This window comes from Ceratotherium simum, chromosome 24 (genome assembly GCF_057802395.1).
Source record: "Ceratotherium simum simum isolate JZ-2026a chromosome 24, ASM5780239v1, whole genome shotgun sequence".
NCBI classification, from domain to species: domain Eukaryota; kingdom Metazoa; phylum Chordata; class Mammalia; order Perissodactyla; family Rhinocerotidae; genus Ceratotherium; species Ceratotherium simum.
The window spans coordinates 39,510,705-39,532,280 of NC_141923.1; the positions used below are offsets into that span (position 1 = coordinate 39,510,705).

The 21,576-nt window shown below is 35.5% G+C and overlaps 1 protein-coding gene across 3 annotated transcripts in view; it reads left to right on the forward strand.

Annotated features, from left to right (window-relative positions):
- KCNH5 (potassium voltage-gated channel subfamily H member 5) overlaps window positions 1-21,576 on the forward strand; it is a 324,653-nt gene that overhangs the window by 189,177 nt on the left and 113,900 nt on the right. For all 3 annotated transcript variants that reach the window (XM_004426224.2, XM_087448404.1, XM_087448402.1), the window contains one exon: window positions 13,238-13,437. In XM_004426224.2, the coding sequence (XP_004426281.1) occupies window positions 13,238-13,437 (200 nt within the window). The remainder of the gene's footprint in view (window positions 1-13,237; window positions 13,438-21,576) is intronic.

The following is a 21,576-nucleotide window of genomic DNA, read 5'->3' on the forward strand; positions in this document are numbered from 1 at the left end:
AGCGGTGCGTCAGTGTGTGCCTGGATTGGAACCCCGGGCCGCCAGTAGTGGAGCGTGCGCACTTAACCGCTAAGCCACGGGGCCGGCCCTGTTTAGAACATTTTTAAGGAATATGAGAAAATTTATGATCATTCTTTTTTCTTTTTTTAATTTTATTTATTTATTTTTTTCCCCCAAAGCCCCAGTAGATAGTTGTACGTCATAGCTGCACATCCTTCTTGTTGCTGTATGTGGGCCACGGCCTCAGCATGGCCAGAGAAGCGGTGCATCGGTGCGCGCCCGGGATCCGAACCCGGGCCGCCAGTAGCAGAGTGCGCGCACTTAACCGCTATGCCACGGGGCCGCCCTATGATCATTCTTAAGCATAGAATTTTATAACCAAGTTGCTTCAAGTATCAGTAAAATAAATAAAATAAAATAAAATAAAATAAAATAAAATAAAATATAAAAAATGTGCATAAAATGGCACATCTCTTATCTCCCATAGTGCCTAACATTGTATTTACACACAGAAAGTGCTTAATAAATGTGTGCTTGGTATGTTAATGAATACCCTGACTATTGGCCAATGCAGAAAAGGCCTAATTATAGTTATGAAATGGCTAAAATACCATTCTTAGAAGTTTTGGCAAAGTGCATACAATTTAATGTCTTCTATGCTCACACAAACTAGTTTTATCATTTCACCAAACAAGGGACAGAGTCTGGATCAGCTGTTGTAATTTTTTCATGTTAGTCAGCAACTTTTGTCCGTAACCCACTTTGTTGAATAACATTCTAGTTATTCTTGGGGATTATGAAGGAAATAGATGATACTGCCCCTGCCTTAAAGAGCTTAAAGAATAAATTTATTCAAGGATTATATTGCTTTTTCTTTGATCAATTGTTTGTTATGCATTACAAGGAATTTTAATAGGTAGTAAGATCATTCATGCACCATACAGGCAGCTGGAGAGAGACACTCATGGTGATGCTCTGTTATACTCACATAGTCAGAAAAAGTCTCACATCCCTTTATTTATAGCCAGGTGAAATTAACTTTTTAAAATTCATTCACTGGGCAAAACTCTGACTTGGTTGGAAAAGAAGTTAAGGATGTAGTTTTTTCCTTCCAATGGCTCCATCGTCTAGTTAGGGTAAATGAACTTATGGAAGAAGTATAAATTGCTGAGTCCAGCAGATAGAAACTTTTCCCCATTGCATAGATTCTGTAGGTTCTCTTAGAGTGCCTTTACCTTACAGCCTATATATATACACTAAACATTTTTTAAGGTGGAAAATAAAATCACAAAATTTTAGTATTTTAGGAAATTTTGTCTGGTGGCCACGTGCAGACTGTATTATCACAGAGACTGGAGATGAGGAGAACAGTTAGGAAGCTGTTGTGGTAACCTAGCCAGGGGATGATGACTAGATTCTGAGATGTTAACAGGAAGGAGACTGTGGGTAGAAGAGGTATTCTAAAGGCAGAATGAAAAACTCTTGGTAACTGATTTCATAAAGGGGTCATATAGAGAGAGGAGCCAACAACGGACTTGAGAAGAGCAGTGGTGCTCTTCACCAAAATGTCTGCCTGATGAAACTATTTGCAGTTTCACCTTTGAAAAGTTGTAACTTTGTCTGCATCTCGACCATGTAAAGAGTCTATAGATTATGTACACTGGGGAAATGCTCACAGAAAGAAATTTAAATATCTCATCTCCCTTTCCAGCTCCAAAATGAAAGCCTGCACCCCACCACCCAAAATGCTGATTATCTGGTGTGGAAACTTGATGTCTAGTGTAGTTTCCAGATGAGAAGGAAGGCAGGACAATAGTGACAAGCAGATTGACCTCTGGACCTAGACAAGTTACTCTGCCTGGAGCTTTTAAATAAAGGGTTCAAGAATTGCTGATAAAAGACATGTTTAGTTGTTCCTGAGTTCAGTGAGCCAACCTTAATATTTGAGAAAAATAGAAGGAGGAGTCCAGCTGAAGCTCATTACATCAAGACAAAGTGATGACAGAGCATCTGAACTAGATTGTGGTGGAGGGCTAATGGATGCAGCAATGGCTTAAGAATATCCAATTGGAGGATGATGATGGGGAGACCAAAAATGTTAGGTTTGTATTACTCGTCTTCCCTGAGTATTTTGCCTTCTAAGATTCCCAAATTAGAAATTCCACTCCATCACTAAGTATGTATCTAATTTTCTTGAATTTTTAATTCTCTCAAAATAAAGATTAATGCTTGATTAGTGTTGATGTGTATCATAGTGTATAATAGTGTATCATAGCGAATAAGCATAAGCAAAGTCAACTCAAATTTTTCTTTTATGATTCAGAGATATTGATCAGTAAATTTTCTTTTTTACTGCATTAAATGGCAGTCTGGGTAATGTGGCAACCATAGCAAATTTAAGGGCTCCTTGTCTGTATCCAACTAAGCAAATCCTAGTTTAATGATGGGCCCAGAACATCTCTTGGTACATATCACTCAAGGAGTGCACACCATTTCTACTTAGTCTATAAACCAGACCCTGGGACTACTTAATTCTTTGAGATCTGCTGTTCGTACTTAAGAACTTTTGGTCAGATCAATGATTAGTAAGCAACTAACATTGGCTACAAGAGGTCTGCTATGGGACAGAATGATTATTATTTGCAATGTCAATCTTAAAGCTGATAAGGGTGTTAGGTTGTGTAGTTGTTGAGACTGAAGCTCTGACCTGACTTTGGGCAAATTAATTTCCCGAGTTTGTTTCCTTATATTTACAATGAGGATAAAACAGTAACTGAGGGTGATTGTGTGAATTTGATGAGATAATGTATATAAGGCTCATAATAAGCATGAGCGAGGTAAAGGTTTGCTATTACCATTAGTATCTCCGATTTCTTAATGACCTTTCACGAATATGTCACCTGGGAATTGACCTAATTGCTCTTTAAAGAAATTTATAGCTACTACCTTTCTAAAAAATACAAATAACTTATTCCTTTTATAAAAATGCTTCACACTTACACAAAAAATCAAATAATGCAGGAAAGTTTAAAGAACATAAAAATCACCACCAATCCTATTGCCCAAATATAACAACTATTAACATTTTATAAACGTCCTTCTGGTCATGTTTCTCTGTATACCCATAAATCATCCCCTGCACATGCACATTCACAGATACATATAACATTAGAAAGAGTAGAATTAAGAAGTCTACTTTTTCTAACAAAAATATGCCATTAATCTTTTCACATTTATGCCCAGAGATCCCCATCATCATCCTGATGGTTTCCTAGTTTTCAATTGTATTGCTTTGCCACCATTTGTATCACCCGATCTCTATTTTTAAACATTTTGCTTTTTTCACATTTTCTAAACAACACTTCAGTGAACACTTTTGTGCACTCATTTTATAATGCCGTAGTATAACTTCCAAGTAATGGAAAAATTGGACCAAACAGTACACCCAGTTACACTTTTAATCCATAAAAGTTTATATTCTTAAGTCTTTCTCTACAATATTACAATATAACTTCAAATATATTTATTTTTCATAAACTACTAAGTTTCAACAATTAATGTCCCCACATTCTAATCTTCCTGGAATTGTTTAGCAGGTAATTGTCGTTGTGGCCATAACCTTTGTGATTGTCTACCTCTTAATGGTTTGGTTTTGTCTTTTTGCCTTCCATGTCTTCAGACTGTCAAATCAGAATACTTTAGTGATATTCTCAGTCAGACTTGACCCGGGATGGTTCTTACATACTTGCTGTTTGCTTTGCTACACAAGGAGAATCTTTTAAGTTTAATCAACTTCTATTTTTTATGTGTTCAGACGTTGTGTGTTCGGAATTATGCTGTCAATAGACGGATATAACGAAGTTTAAAAGATAATTGCTTCCAAGAACTTCATTCGCTTTATAGCAAGATTTATTAACACATATAAAGGAATTTAAAAATTACTGTTTTAAGGAATGAAGTGTTGGTAGGTTCTGTAGAAGAATAGGAGAAATTCCTTGACTTGAGATAATCAGAGAAGGTTTTATGAAGGATATAATAAACCCTGGAGAATGGCTGGGATTTAGGAAGGATGAAGGCAAAGTGGGGGCTTTCATGGGGCAGAGATGTATCAGTTATCTATTGCTGTGTAAGAAATGACTCCAAAACATAGTGACTTGCTGCCACAATGATCCATTATTTTTCATGACTCTATTGATTGACTAGGCAATTGGTTCTTCTGTTCATCTTGCTTGGGCTCCCTCAGGCAGCTACATTTAGTTGGCATCTCAGATGGGGGCAAGGTTCAGCTGGGACCACTAGAATAACTCGACTTCTCTATCCTTGCTGTCCCTCAGTACAACCCACGCTTCTTCAAGAATGATGGTCTTAAGACAGCATCCTAAGAGAGTGAAAGTAAAACATGGAAGTCCCCTTAAAGTCTAGCTTTGGAAGTTGCATAATTTCATCTCCCACATTCTATTGGAAGTCACAAAGCCAGCTCAGAGGAAAGGAAATAGATTCTACCTTTTGGTGAGAGAAGCAATAAAATCTCATTGCAAAGAAATGTGCACACCAAGATGGGAAAAATTTGTGGCCATATTTTGAAATCAACCTCAAGGGAATTGCCTGAACAAAGATTTGGAAGCAAAAATGAATTGTATTGAGGGTCAGCAAGAAGACAGGTTATGACACTACTTTTCAGAGTATACGAGAAGCTCCTGTTTATTCCACAGGTACCATTTTTAGGAGTCCCAAGAGATTATTTAGGTTGTTGGCAGTGCCACTTCACTCTTTGGATTTTCAATCAATAGTAGTTTTGTTTTGGCAAACAGGTATTTTAACATTATTTTCGGTATTGCATTTAGTGCTTCCATATTAATGTAAGCATAATAGGAACACCCACTTTATAAGTATATAGAAAGAGTAAGTGATTTAATGTTATTCTCTATTTATTGCTTATTTCCATATTCTGGTGCTACAGATCAGAGAAATGACTTGCAGGGATCATTAATGAAAGGCAAAGACTACTGAAAAGCAATTAAAATGTGTATCTAGGACAAAATAAACAGAGAACATCCATAAATAAAAGAAATTCCAATTTTCACCATAGTGAAACCATTCTAGACTCACTGGATTTGCTCATTCTTTTTTTCTGTAGCTGATAAACTAGACTTATAACTAAGTAGGTAGAGAAGGTTGATCTTTGTATTTTATAATTTGAAAGGCATAGGAAAATCTCTGCATCAAATCATTAGACCTCTACAGTATCTGAATCTCACCACTGTAGTTTCTTTATTTTGTGTTTTAAGTTTTTTTAATAAAAGGATACAACATAAGAATGTATAAATGTTCTGAAAAATATAACTTATTATCATTATTGTCTACTCATCAGATCAGATCAGATCATAACTGAACTATGTGTGTATGTGCATGTGTGCATATGAATGGAGGTAATAGAGGAGAAAAATGTGTCTTCTCCTAACTTAACAGAGAAAAGAAATATTGGAGACAAAATAGAAGTGCCCAAAGTACATGTTGTCAGCTATATAACTTGTGAAATATGTCATACTTTCAGTTGTTCCTTGAAACTACACAAAGACCAATTTTTAGACATAGAAAATAAAAATAAAGTCTTTTCAATTGCAAAAAAATAAATGTCAAAAAAATGCCGTTTTTTCCAAGTTGGTGTTCAGCTCCTCGCTTTTGTACTGACATTTGCCCAGCCTTGAATCATCTGATACAAACAAATTTTATTTTCCTTTAGTTATTTGTATTCTGCTGAAGTTTTAGTCTTTCTTTGTAACTATGACTTTTTGAAAAATAATGGCAAAATAAAAGTATCTTTGTACCCATCTGGCATCCCTGAGTGACTGGGCATCATCAGCAGTCTCTATCTGTGTGCCTTTTTATTTCCCAACCTTCCTCTGCCTCTTCCTCAGCTGGTTTTAGAATTGCTGAGAAACATAGAGAAGAGTGACCCGTGTCTCAAGGGTGGCATATCTAGCAATGCCCTCACTTGAGATTGTCTTCAGCACCTAAGACAGCTCCCTCCAAAGTATTTTTTTTTTTTTTTTTTTTTAGTGACTAAGCCAGCCTTTGTACCAGCTGGGCTACTGCACCAACCAGGAGGGTATGATGTCCTAAGCAATGAAGTAGGCCCCTGTGAAAAGGCGGCTTAGGGTGGTGATGGGCATATAAAAAGTAGGGAAGAGATGGGCACTAGGAGGGAGCTGCATGCCTCTAAAGATAACACACCATTTTAATCTTTGGTTATCTCTAGTTGCCTGACAGTTGATCTATTTTGGGAATTACTATTTGATTCATAATAAATGAGTCTGAAAAGATGAGGTCAGTATCGACTGAGCATCTATTATTATTGTTCCTCTTATTTCAGAGGCATTGTTTTATATCGCTCAGCTAGCCTTTATCAAAGTTACAAAAACTTCTATAGCTATACAATCAAGTTGAGTGTACTAATTTTATTAGTAGTCTAAATGAACTGTGTTGGATTAGAGACAATAAAGAAAATAGATTTATTTAGCATAAAAGATGGAATAACTATCTTAGAAGGATAAGCTGGAGATCAAGCTATTGTGATCCTTTGATTCTTTGTTTTTGCTTGTATTCTAATTTGTTAGAGTTCTTTTGAATGAACAATGCTCCTACATCTTTCCATTCACCCCCTCCCTCCTTTTCTTCCATCTTTAATGTTATGCTAGTAATTGATTAACATAAGCTTATGATTAATTTCTTAAAATTAAGTGACCCTCTAGGCTATATAGGAAACAATATCAATAATCATTGCCATGTAATTTTTGAGAGTATTTTGATGTAGTTATTTGTTATGGTAATCATGGGATCAGTTGTAAGCTGGTGAACTATGTCCAATATTATATCTCTCTAGCTGACAGGTAATTCCAATAATGATTCAATCAACTCATTGTATTACTTGGAATTCCCCCTTCAAAATTCCAACATCTCTGAGATGGATAGTGTATTAAATAATTTTCAATATTTAACACTTAACATAAAGTAATTAATGAGAGTTTCTCATTAATTAACAGGATAATTGACATAGTTCAGGTACGAGATGGAATGGGGCATAGATTAAGTGAAGACTAGGAGAGACAAAATGTCTAACTCATAATTGGATGCCTAGAGGGTGCCTGGATATATGGGTCATTGCAGAAGAGCATCCAGAGAAACCAAGAGCCATTATGCGAGAGCTAGAAGGAGCGTAAGACTTTGACACTGGAAGTTTCTGAAGATCAGCTTCTTCACTTTGTTCTAAAGCCAACTGGAGTCATTTCAAATGTTTTATGAGGCTGTGTGCTACACATACAATCACAGATTGATGGAACATTTTCCTTCCACATCTTAAATATCATTATTAAAATTGGACTTTAGTGAATATAAATAGAAAGGGAACTTATGGTGGAACCACCTATGTGGTTTTAAAGGTTACCAGAAATGCATTTTCATATTAATATTTTAAATTGCTCAGTCTAAGGCCAATGATTACTTGCCAAGATTTATAAAAGAAAGATAATTAGGAAAAGTAAATGTTGGATGTCATCATGAACAGACACGAAAAGTTTAAAAATACAAATCATTAATAAGGAGATGAATGGGTGCAGCTTGACCTAAGGAGCAAACAAAATGAAGTGATTAGAGAACATAATTTCTTCAGAGGCCTGGATACATCATCTTATCTGTTATCATGAGCAACTCGTAAGAGTGGAGGCTGAGTTACAACTAATTAGCTGAACATAGATTCTTGTTTGACTCTGCGAATTAACCGTGAGAAGTAAACTATATTTAGTTTATATACTTTGAATGGCTATAAGTTTATTTATGGATTTTTGTATTATGGATTTTTGTATGAAAAGAAAAAGATCATTAGCTTTCTTTCAAAGACTGTGATTTGGGAGAATTAAAGACTAATACTTTTCTGTAGGTAGTAGCAGATGCTACTTGAGAGCGGGGTTCTGTCTGTCTTTTTTATTATCGTATCACTAGTGGCTAGTGTAGTGGCATATAATAGGTGTTCAGTAAATATCTACCGATTCAACGACGCTTGAGTGAATAATGAAGTCTGTGATTAGTGTTAAGGCATTATTCAATCTTTTAATCTACGTCTCTTTTTGAAGACATTAAACATGCATTCAAGACTTTAATGTTTATATTATAAAAATAATAAGTGTTTTTGAGTTTTAAAATATATTAAATATTTAAACAAGTATGTTCCAAAATTCACTATTGGGCTCTGATGTGCATCATAAGGAGCTCACTACCCTCCTCCCCCAGACTCCCTACCCAACTGAGAATCAATCTGTTTTATTAGGGTTTAAGTTATTATAGCTGCATAACTAACAAAACTTAGTGGCTTAAAACAAGAATGACCATTTGTTTTACTCATGAATCTGTAATTTATGCAGGGCTAGGAGGGCATGACTTATTTCTAGTCCATGTGGTATCAGCTGGAGTGGCTTGAATGGGTCTGAAAAATCCACTTAGTTGGCTCAGCCACATACATGGCTGGTAAGCTGATGTTGTCAAGCTATGTGCTGCACATGCAATCACAGGTTGATGGAACATTTTCCTTCAAATCTTAACTGTCATTATTAAATATGAATATAAATAGAAAGAGAAGTGATGGCTGAACCACCTACGTATGTAGCCTTAAGTGTTACCAGAAATGTCTTCTCATATCAGTATTTTAAATTTCTCAGTCTAAGGCCAGTGCTTAGCTGGAAGCTTAGCCAAGGCTATTGGCCAGTGGCCTTGATTCCTCTCCATGTGGCCCTCTCTAGAAGAATGCCTGGGCTTCCTCACAATATGAAAGCTAGATTTCAAGAGCAGGTGTTCCAACAGTGAGGAATGTGGGAATTTCTAGTTTCTTAAGGCCTGGGCCCAGATATTGGCATATGATCGCAGTTACCATTTTCCATTGGTCAAATAGTCATGGGGTATGCCTAGATTTAAGGGGAAGGGATATAGTTCCTGTTTCTCAATGGACAGGGTGCCAGAGAATTTGTAGTCATCTTTAATACCATAATTATCTTCAAAATAATCCCTTTGTGGTGAATAAGAAAAATGTAAGAATTTTTAGATGAAACATTTACTAGTATGTATGCCAAATTACCAAGACTTTAAATATGATAAGCTTGCAAAATTAGCTTCTCTTAACTTGTCTTTAGTCTAAAAGGCTGCAGGAGAGCATATAAAAAAGGAGACATCAAGTTTTAACAAATTAGTCTAATTATTACTAGTAAAGTAGGCAAATTGACTACATGGCACCCCATTCAAAGGGTAACATTATATAACAGGCCTCTACAAAACTAGCCAGGCCAAGCATGGGCATTCATGTTTGATGAATGACAATAGGCCTTCCCAATTCATTTATCTTAATATGGCCAGGGCATATATTACCTTAGCTTCTAAATATTTTATTCTCCTATCTGCATTAATAATGTGTATTCCTTCTATGTTTTTGTATCAGCAGTAGTGAGACTTTGATTTGAAAAAAAGCATGTTTCTGAAAAACTATTCCTCAGGGTTTTGGTGTGAATTTATTGGAAAAAATATTTGAACACCTACGATGTTCCAAGAACGTGTTCCAAGGTCTGTGTTCTGGAAAAACAGCAGTGAGCAAAAAGGACAAGGCTTATGCCTACACTCATGGAGTTTACATTTCTGATGGGGAAGATAGACAATAAAGAAATAAATGAATATGTAATATAAATTAAAGTAGTGATATATAAGATTAAGAACATAGGCATAGTAAGGGGATGGAGAGTGATATTGGAGGAAGGAGATGTTTAGACAGGTGAGGAGAGGAATCAGACCAGGTGAAGATCTTGAAGAAGAGTGTTTGAGGCAGAAGGATCAACTAGTGAAGGGACCATGAAGAATGAATGGGTTTAGAATGTTTGAGTAACAAGAAGGCAGGTGTGGCTGGAGCACAGGTAGTGAGGGGAAGACGAGAAGTTATGATCAGTGAGGCATATGTGTCCTTGGACCATGACTAGGTTGTACTTAAGTCTAGGTGTGATGGAAAAGATTTTAAGTAGAGGAGGGCCGAGATGATCTCATTCTTTTTTTTTTTTTTTTTTAAATCAGTCTTTCTGCTGTGTGAAAAATTAATTGTTTGGAAGCTATTTCCATAATGAGGATGATGATGATGATACACAACATTTCATGGATATTTGCTCCCTATGGGACTCTCTTTTAAACTGTTTTATATGAGTTATCTCATTTAAGACAACCCTTTTGTGAAGATTCTAGTGTAATTTTAAAGTTACGTGAGGAAATAGAAGCCAAGAGGTTTAGTAACTGGCCCAAAGACACACAGCTAGTAAGTGAAAAAGCACATACTCTTAAAGACTATGCAAGGATGCTGGTAGAGGTACTGAGCAGTGATTGAACTGAGGCTGTATTTTGAAGGTAGAGCCAACAGGAATTGTTGATGGATTAGATGTAGGAGATGAATCAAAGAGTGAATTGAAGAATGACTTTGTAGCTTTTGGTCTGAGTAACTAGGCATGGTTTTGCAATTTACTGAGGTGAAAAGTGCATTTGGTTGCTGGAGAGAGGGTGTTATAAATTAAGAGTTCTGTTTTGAACATGTTTGACTTGAATGGCTATTAGACATCCAAGAAGATATGTGTGTCTGTAATTCAGAGGAGAGGTATTACTTTGGGAGTTAGCAGCATAGAGAGTTTTTACTGAGATCAATGTCCTTCATTATTGTGTGTCATGTCCCAGGGCCTCTCTCATTAAAGATGTGCCCATTTATCCTGGGAACACAGACTTTGGTGGGAAGCAGTGTTGTTGCTTGCTATAGAATATCATACTTGCTCTCACGGTTTTTTTGAAAGGTATACTAGTCCTAAATATTGAAAACATTTTTAAGGAAGAAGTGCTTTCTCTTTTTAAAAATATACATATATTAAACAGATCTGTATATGTGATAAAATTTTATAAAATTATACACCAAAAAAATAAGTGCATGTAAAAAACTGGTGCAATATGAATAAGGTGTTTAGTCTGTTTAGTTGTATTGTGCCATTATCAATTTCCTGGTTTTGATAAATTACTTTAGTTGAGTAAGATGTCATCATTGAAAGAAGCTGTATGTGGGTACATGTGAATTTTGGCGTAATTTTTGCAACTTATTTCAAAGTAAAAAAAATGCACAAATAATATATATGTATAATTGAATGTGTTACTTAAATTATGACATTGTTTAGTCCTACTCAGTGTAGGACACCACACACATGACAATGGGAGGCAGAAGTGGATATCTTTGTAATATGTCAAACTTAATGGGATGTTGAATATAGTCTTCATTTATTAATGCTGCAAACTTTTAATAGATTAGTAATTTTATTCATATTTTAGTGTTTAAATTCTTCATATGAGCAGAATGTGTGCATATTTAATGTACCCAAAAAGATGAAATGCATGGTAATTTGTTAAACTAAAAGGCAATAGTAAGATACTTTGGCAAATATAGCATATTGCAAGAATCTTAGGGAGCCAAACAAGTTAAACATGTCAAAATAATAGGTAGTTTTGTGATATTTATTGACAACTTATAATAGCTGGGCAATATTCAAAAACATGATTATAGCATAATTTCGTTAACTTCTAAAGCACTCATTATTTTAAAAACATAAATTTGTCTTATTTCTTTTTTATGAAAATTGTATTTGTTGCATGATTCTTCTACCATTAATTTGTCCACATTATTTTTATGTCTTTCTTAATCCCAACAATGATGCAATAGAGATGTTAAGTCTGTGATTACCTCTATTTTTTTTGTTTTTGTTCTTAAATATAAATATTCAAAGATTTAAAGACCCAGTTGAGAAATGTCATCACTATATTATTCCTACTCAGTTTTATCAAAATATCATCTATCTTAAAAATTGTTCTGCACTGGCATCAAGATCCCTAAATAACAGCCAAAAAACTGAGTAAATGCTTAAAAAATCATAGCTTTCTGTTGTGAAATTATAATTTGTACTCAATGAACAACTGTTCTTAAAAAAACAAATGATTTTCTGAAAATAGATTAAGGATCTTAAATTGCTTCACTAGCTTGATCTTATGCTACTTCCATCAAATGGGATTTGGTTGATGAAACTGCAAAATGAAACGGCCCATACTTTGTTTGGAGGAGTCATTTTTCAAATGCTTGGAAGGTGTAGAATGGAAGTGATCGTTGTCTGGTATTCCGCTTATTTGTGAAAGCTTATGAAGTGCATGTGGTTACTAAACATTGTGTTGATTGGATATTAAAGGGAATAAAGTACTGCTCTCTTTTCACAAGAGCTGTCTGTTAACAGAGGAATGGAACCAAAGGGACAAGATCAGGTGGGGGTGGTGTGAGATTGGAGATGTGTTGAGTTTGGGCTGAACTCAATTGCTTTTAAAAGCTTTTACAAGATCAGGTCAACATTAGTAGCCTGAACAGATCTGGAGAGAAGAGAGTTGGTAAGATACTGGTTGAGGGAGAGAGTAACAGTCAGGGGCGTTAAAAATCCCTATTCCTTTCCTAGGACCCTGTAGATCAATAACACTGGTCTGCAAGTCGTCTTTACTCTTTATTAAAATGGTGGAATAAAAAAACTTACAACATTGGGATATTGACATTAGTTTAATAACTGGAAATTTCAGGCACTCCCAAAGTTTTATTTTCGCTGTTAATTCCAACCCTCTTTTTCTCCAGAACCTTCTAAAAATGGAACCCTTTAATTTGTCTCCAATCCCTATATTTCTGATGTTCTGTCAAAAATATTTATGTAGGGATGTATTCCAAAAGCTGGAAGAAGCAAGCAATGGGAAAGAGCATACATTTCCAGGGGTCAATCCCCGGAAAATGTAAATTGATTAGGCTGCATTTAGGAGGACAAGGCTGGAAGATAACTTTAGTCAAAAGGCTAGAATTTCTTAGGCAAAGTATAACTTTGGGTCATCTGATTCTTCATGAAATCTATTAGCCTCTCTCTTGTTTTGGCACATTGACTAGAGTGGTGCATGCTCATAAAATCATGTTTGTCATACTGAAGGTAACATTTACTGAGTGAATACCAAATTGCAGGCCTTCTCCTCAGGGCTTAACATGCATTAATCTGTAAAAGTTTATAAAGACATCTCTGTCAAATGATTCATTGATTTTCAAGGCCAATAGTCACATTATTTTTTTTCACTTGGGATATTTGTTTTATTTTCATCATTTCTTCTCTTTCAGCTCTTCTTTATGCAACTATTTTTGGAAATGTTACCACAATTTTCCAGCAAATGTATGCCAACACCAACAGATACCATGAAATGCTGAATAACGTACGGGACTTTCTGAAACTCTATCAGGTCCCCAAAGGCCTTAGTGAACGAGTCATGGATTATATTGTCTCAACATGGTCCATGTCAAAAGGCATTGACACAGAGAAGGTATGGGTTATTATTATTGTTGTTGTTGTTATTTATTTTCTATTTCAATAGGATCTTCAGGTGCCTGGAGCTTTCCCACTCACATATTGCTTGTATAATTGATTCATAAATGTTACTCTGTATTTCGTAAGTGACATGTCAATCATATTGAGTGCTTAGAAGGTACAAAGCACTCAACCATTAATCATCAATTAGTACTAGTCATCACACTCAATTTAGAAATTGTGGTTCCTGAAAACAACTAATTACTCCATTTCCCTAAAGCACTCTCATTACCACTCAGAGGAATCTGCTGCGTTCTTCTAAACCTCTATGCTGCCATTTCTCCTGCTAGATTTTATTCTTGATTTCTCCTTTGACTTTTTGCCCATTTAAAATTTAGAAAGAAAATTCCTTGTGTATAAACTAAAAAATTCTGTGTCTTCTATGCTGTCCTCCACTTAAATTTCTCCCCTCTCTCACTTGTTTTATAAAGCAACTTATAATTCTTTATTTTCCCCTTTGCCTTATGCAAATTTATAGAATGGATATCTCCTCCCCCATTTATCTGACATCTCTAATTTCTTGCTTATCTTTTCATGGAACCTCTTTTAATTTTTCCTGTCTATCTCATATTAGGAGCAGAGAAGGACACAAAGTCCTCTTCACAATAAACAAAACCAAATTAAAAAAAATTCTCATTTCCTACACCCAGCTGATTCACATCAAATATAAGGGATGACAAATACGGGTTGCACATGAGAGTTTTGGAGAAAACTGATCTTGAGCTATTTTACTTTATGAGCATCAGTGGAAACTATTATTTTTAGGTACTGATTGTTGACATATGATGAGACAGCATATTACCTTCCTTGCCATTTCCCAAAATTTGGTTTGTTCTTTTAATCATATGAGGTTGACTTGTAGTTTTTCTTTAAGACCTGCTCAACAGTACCTTTCAGTGTCAAAGGGGAAAAACAAATGAGCAAAGTAAATGTTTAGTGAGAGGAATTTCATGAAATAACAAGTAGATAGTTTTAAGCCAGAGCAGGTGTTGTTAGGAGCAGAGGGTTGAGGGATGTGTAGAGAATGGATATGGAATGTGAGAGGGGAGGGAGAGAAGCCCTCAGAGGGAGTGCAAGTGAGACAGTCGAGGATAACTATGTGGAAGAATCATGAAAGAAGGCGAGATTTCTCCTCTTTCAATATTTTACAAGATTCAGTATACATTTTCTAGTTCACTGGCCACTTAAAGTGGAATGTGTGACCACAGAGGGATAAAGGACAAACTACTTTTCTGTGGAATTTGATTAATGTATACCTGAGCCAATATGTGGTTAATAGGGAGGATATCCAAAGAAGGAACAGAATCTTTCTCAGGGGTGCAGGGGAGAGCCAGTGTTTAAGACATCAAATGCAAGATGTCCTCTGAGATCCACATTCAGTGAAACTGAGATCAAGAGGCAACCACCTACCTTGTCAATCACCATCTCAGTCAGCTTTTCTTTCCAGAAGATGCAATGGGGTCACATGGTAGCCAACAGAAAACATGAGTAAAATGATGGAATAATGGTCTTTTACATGAGGAAGAGCCTATGCCACAGATCTGGTACATGGCAGATTTTTGAGTCGCTGTTCTCTGTATTCCCAGCTGCTGGGTTGGTTCAGGAATGGAGCTGACTAGGGTCTCACTAGCTTCTCCCTAAGGATCTGCTCAGCTGCCTGCTTCCTGATGTAGTCAGGGTATAACACACAGACAGGGGGTGTGTCTGGAAGTGCACGTGGCATGTAGCAGGGAACAATTTCTGGGTTCCTATTATTTACCACATTTTTTTTTTTATTTGCTTGTTCATCATTTGTGGTCACAGAAATGTACTTCTGGTTAGCAGAGTATCCACGGAAAATGGAGTAATAGGAAGAAAAATATGGGGAGGCTAATATTAAAGGTGAAATAAAATTTTAATTCAAATGAAAGGATTTTTAAAGAAATAACTAAAAATATTAAAAAGAATTAGCTTTTGGATAAAAGAAAGTGATTTTTGTTTTGGATGTGCCTCCTAACTGGATGGGGAGTCCATAGGGTAGTTTTTGACTAATAGGAGAAGCAGATTTAAACAACTGTGGCAAATATAAAGTTTTGTTGTGCATGTATAAAACATATGTAAAGTTTAACTTAATGTGGCGGCAAAATCTCCATCCCATATTGATTTCTCCCAGCCTTTAAGAAAATCCCCAACCAGAAGCATAAGAACTAGCAGTAATAGCACTGTAAATAAAGAAACATATGCCAAGGTCTAGGCTTGGGAGGGGTTATAGGAGATTCCCACTAATTGCATAGTCAATGAGGCTGAATTTAAAAATGCATTCTTAGACTACACACCATATGCTATCTTTTTTTTCTTTTTTTAATTTTATTTATTTATTTATTCCCCCAAAGCCCCAGTAGATAGTTGTATGTCATAGCTGCACATCCTTCTAGTTGCTGTATGTGGGACGCGGCCTCAGCATGGCTGGAGAAGCGGTGCGTCAGTGTGTGCCCGGGACCCGAACCCCGGGCCGCCAGCAGCGGAGCGCGCGCACTTAACCTCTAAGCCACGGGGCCGGCCCACCATATGCTATCTTGAACAAGAAGAAAACAAAAATTGGCATCCAACTCTCTGGATTAGTAGAGAACCTAATAACCAGAGTGGAAGACCCACATACCTGTCAGGTATTCAGTTATTTGATAAATAAATAGTATATGTAACATATAACTTTAAAATACGATAAGAAAATATGGAACTATATACACAAGAATTAGTAGCCAAAGCAAAGAAAGGGAACACATATCTCAGAACCAGACTTTACTATAGAGAAGACCTTAATAAGAGTTAAAGGACATATCACAAAGATGGAATTGATATAGTATTTAATGTAACTGTAAAATGAGCTAAAAATATAAGAAAATATTTAATGAGACATGGCCTATCATAAATACCAGAAGGACTGAGAGTTAAGTGTAAAAAATAAGAAACCATAAACTATCAGAAGAAAATATGTGAATGCTTTTAATTTATCTTCATACTTATTAAAGTAATGGGATACATAATAAAGTAACATAAACAGATTTGGCTAAAAAATATAAAACCTCTCACAGAAAAACCATGAAAATGAAAATGAGATAAAGCATTTGCAACAAATATCACAAATGAAAAGTTAAATACCTTAATATGTAAAGTGATTTTATAAATCAATAAGAATTAGAATACCTGGGGAGAAAAATGAGCTGAGTACATAGGTAGGAAATGTATAGAAGACAAAAATATAAATTACTAATAAACATACAAAAAAAGCTTATTTTCACTTGTAATGAATAAATATTGAAACAGCAAGAAACCATTTGTAAATGTCAAATGGACAAAGATAATGCCCAATCTTAGCAAAGGCTGTAGTGACTGACACTATCACATAATTCTGGTCTGTGTGTAATTTGGTAGGACATTTCTTGAAAACAATTTCCTCAAGATAAAATCCTAAATTTGGGGATATTTTAGAGCTCAATTCTTCTGTCTCTTCCCTTTTCTGTCTATATTCTCTCCTTCAATGATGCCTTCAATCTCATGACTTTAAAAATATATGTTAACACTACCTGAATGTACATACTCCTCTTGGACCTGTTCCCTGAACTACAGACTTTCCTATCTATCTGCTTACTTATGTCCAATGAAGTTGTCCAGAACTGAACTCCTAGTCGTCTCTCATAAACTTGTTCCACCAACATTATTCCCCAATGCAGTTAATGGAAACTCCACCCTTTAGTTGCTGGACCAAACCCCCCACATTTAAACCTGCACTAAAACCTGTTGGCTCTATCTCCAGTTCTCACCACCTACATTGCTATCACCTGGTCCTAGTTGCCATCACGTTCCACCTGCATTTTTGTGTAGCCAAATAACTGCTTCCAACTTTGTCTCTTTAGAGTGTATTTTCAGCACAGCAGCCAATGAGCTTTCATAATAAAGCTTTCTGTCTGTCTGTCTATCTATCTATCTATCTATCTATCTATCTATCATCTGTTCATCTGTACTGTAGGCTTTTTTGAGAATAAGAATGAAATTGATTGAGCCTGTTAAAATTCAAGGGTGGAAAAAAGAAATGAAAGGTTGATGACAGTAATCATATAAATTCTGTAATTGTAGTCCAATCTTAGAAATATAGATGTACTTGAGAATGTAACTTGAATGAATGAACTTGAACAGTTACCCCGTATTTGATGTCAGAGACCTCTGTTAGACCTCCTGTTCCTCAGGAAGCCAAATACTTTGTCTTATCTTATGTTTCTTATTTCACATTTTGTTGATTGTTTCTTTCAGATATATTATTAATGATGGTTGTTATCAGATTATGAGTATATACTGAGAAAGATTGAAATATATAATGTATGAAGGCAAATGTCTTTGTTCTAGTGCTTCTCTTCTCTTGTTAGTTCTAAAACAGCTATATTTCTTTTAACTGCTAGTACAATAGAATTTAATGATGCATTGCAGCTAATTAGAGAAAAACCTTTGCCCCAATTACTGAGATTTCCTTCTATCGTTTCCACATATTTAGCTTTATAGATTTTTTGAATTCAGCTTTCGCCACAAGCAAATTAATCATTGTGATTTAATTCAGTCTTAACTTGCCTTATGTGAATAATGCTTTCTCTAATACAAATTGTGGCATTAAAATCAATACTGACTTGGAGATTGTAGCATTTCTACCATGAAAGTTTGCCTCAGGCAATATTTTTTATATAGAACAGTACCTAGATTAATTTTATTTAGTTGAAAGTATTTTATTGACTACTAATTACTATAGTTGCTTTAGATTCTTTTTAAATTTAATAACCAAAATCCGTCCTCTGGGCTTTGCTACTTGCTAACATTCTGTGCATTTAAAAGACTGAGAAATGGGTGGAATGAGTGAGGATTTAAAGGGAAAGAGGAGATTATGGGAAAAAAATAGAAAGGATGATGGTCAAAGCTCAAAAAAATCTATCCTGCAGTTTGAAATTACTTTACTGGGAATAATTCAAATGAAGTAAATGGCTAGAGACGTCATTTTCAGCTGTTGGAACCATATGAAAAGATGTACAACTTATATAATGTTGTGTAGACCACATATTTTCCATCATACTGGATGTTTTTCCAGCTGATTTTATAAAATGAAGCTTAAAATCTTACCATTTTTTATTTTCCCCTGTCTTTTTTTTCTAACATGTAGTTTGAAAAAAATCAGTAGAAAAAAGCTCTTTGCTCTTCATTTCTCATTTCATGTGTTTTGTAATAAGCATAAAGTGTCAGTAGGAAGATGCCATTACATGAGAAGTTCTGGCAGAATTATGCAAAACATTCAGGCAGAATTATGCCTTTAGAATTTAAACAAATTGAGATTTTGAATATTTTAAAATCTTGGATTATTTTTTAAACAAATCTGTCAAAGAAGGACTCTACTTCTTCCAAATACAGTAGGCAATATAGTTTTTTCTACAAGTTAAGGTAACTTCCTTTTAGTCAGTTTACTTTTGTATTTTTGTTTTTAATTTAGGAAAGCATGTCTAAATATTTTTTCGTCTTCCCAAATGTGAAAATCAAGGATGACGTTCTCATACATGGCATCATTTTCTTGGTTTAATATTTAAATGCTTCAAGAAGTTCCTGAGAGGATGTACAGCTGAAGATGAGTGAAGGCACCAGCCTTCCAAGAAGAGTTCCACAGTGAAATGTGCTGTGTTAATATGTCATGTAAATATACACACATGAATCTAGTAAAACAAAACTGAATTGGTCCTAAGATGCATTAAAAGCACTCTTGTCTTTGGATGAAGAATCATTCTGATACCGTCCATGTTAATCAGATCATAGATAAAATATTGTGTTCAGTTTCCAGCTGGATATTTGACAAGAAACACTATCAAGTGGCAGTACACTTACCAGAAGATAACCGTGGTGGTATGAAGTGCTGGGAATCTTTGTTATATGGTGAAGAACGGAAATATGAATATTTAGTTTGGCTAATTGAAGACTTGGGGAGAAGTATGACAGGTGACAAAGTATTTTAAAATGCAATGATCTGTCTGCTTCAGGAGGGAATTAACTCCCTGCTGGTAAAGGATACAGGCAGAATGTAGTACAAAATGGACTTGCAGGTCCTGACACGAAGGTTACATGACAGCTGTGTCTGAATGATTTGGAGTACTACTGTATATCGTATCTTGTTTAAATTCAGACACATATATTCAAGAGATTCTGTATGATTGGGAGAAGATATTTGCAAACCATACATCTGATAAGGGCTTAATCTCCAAAATATATAAAGAACTCATGCATCTCAACAACAAAAAAACTGCCAACCCAATTAAAAAATGGGCAAAAGACCTGAACAGACATTTCTTCAAAGAAGATATACAGATGGCCAACAGACACATGAAAAGATGTTCAAAATCACTAACTATCAGGGAAATGCAAATCAAAACTACAATGAGATATCATCTCACGCCCGTCAGAATGGCTATAATTAACAAGACAGGAAACAACATGGGTTGGAGAGGATGTGGAGAGAAGGGAACTCTCATACACTGCTGGTGGGAGTGCAAACTGGTGCAGCCACTATGGAAAACAGTATGGAGATTCCTCAAAAAATCAACGATAGAACTACCATATGATCCAGCTATTCCACTGTTGGGTATTTATCCAAAGAACTTGAAAACACCAATTTGCAAAGGTACATGCACCCCTGTGTTCATTGCAGCCTTATTCACGATAGCCAAGACTTGGAAGCAACCTAAGTGCCCATCAAGGGACGAATGGATAAAGAAGCTGTGGTATATATACACAGTGGAATACTACTCAGCCATAAGAAACGACGAAATCCAGCCATTTGTGACAACATGGATGGACATTGAGGGTATAATGCAAAGTGAAATAAGTCAGAGGGAGAAGGTCAAATACCGTATGATTTCCTTCATTAAGTAGTAGATAATAACAACAATATACAAACACATAGGGACAGAGATTGGATTGGTGGTTACCAGAGGGGAAGGGGGGAGGGAGGAGGGTGAAAGGGATAATTCGGTACATGTGTGTGGTGATGGGTTGTAATTAGTATTTTGGTGGTGAACATGATGTAGTCCATGCAGAAATAGAAGTACAATGATGTACACCTGAAATTTTTACAATGTTATAAACCAATGTTACTGCAATAAACAAAAAATTAAAAAAAAAAAAAGAGATTCTGTATGAAAAAATTATAGAATAAAATTCTATAATAATTCAGTAATTATTTCCCAACAATTTTTGTTCAGTTAATAGCTTAGCCTGTCCTCTTAGGTTTTTTTTTTATTTAATTATTTTATTGAGGACATATCGGCTTATAACATTGTGTAATTTCAGGTGTACGTTATTATATATCAGTTTCTGTATAGACTGCATTGTGCTCACCACCAATAGTCTAGTTTTTATCCGTCACCATACATGTGTGCCCCTTTACCCCTTTCACCCTCCCCTCAACCCTTTTCCCCTCTGGTAACCACTAATCTGTTCTTCTCACCCATGTTCCTGTTTATCTTCCACACATTAGTGAAATCATACAGTGTTTGTCTTTCTTTGTCTGGCTTATTTCACTTAACATAATACCCTCAAGGTCCGTCCAATCGTGTCAGATAAATGGCATAATTTTATTTTTTTTATGGCTAAGTAGTATTCCATTGTGTATATATACCACATCTTCTTTATCTATTCATCTGTTGATGGGCACTTGGGTTGCTTCCATGTCTTGGCTATTGTGAATAATGCTGTGATGAACATAGGGATACATGAATCTCCTTGAATTGTTGATTTCGTGTTCTTTGGATAAATACCCAGTAGTAGGATAGCTGGATCATATGGTATTTCTATTTTTAATTTTTTGAGAAATGTCCATACTCTTTTCCATAGTGGCTGCACCAGTTTGCACTCCCACCAGCAGTGTGTGAGGGTTCCCTTTTCTCCACATCCTCTCCAACATTCGTTATTTTTTGTCTTGTTAATGACAGCCATTCTGAGAGGTATAAGGTGATATCTCACTGTAGTTTTGATCTGCATTTCCCTAATAATTAGTGATGTTGAACATCTTCTCATGTGCCCTAACAATTTTTATTAG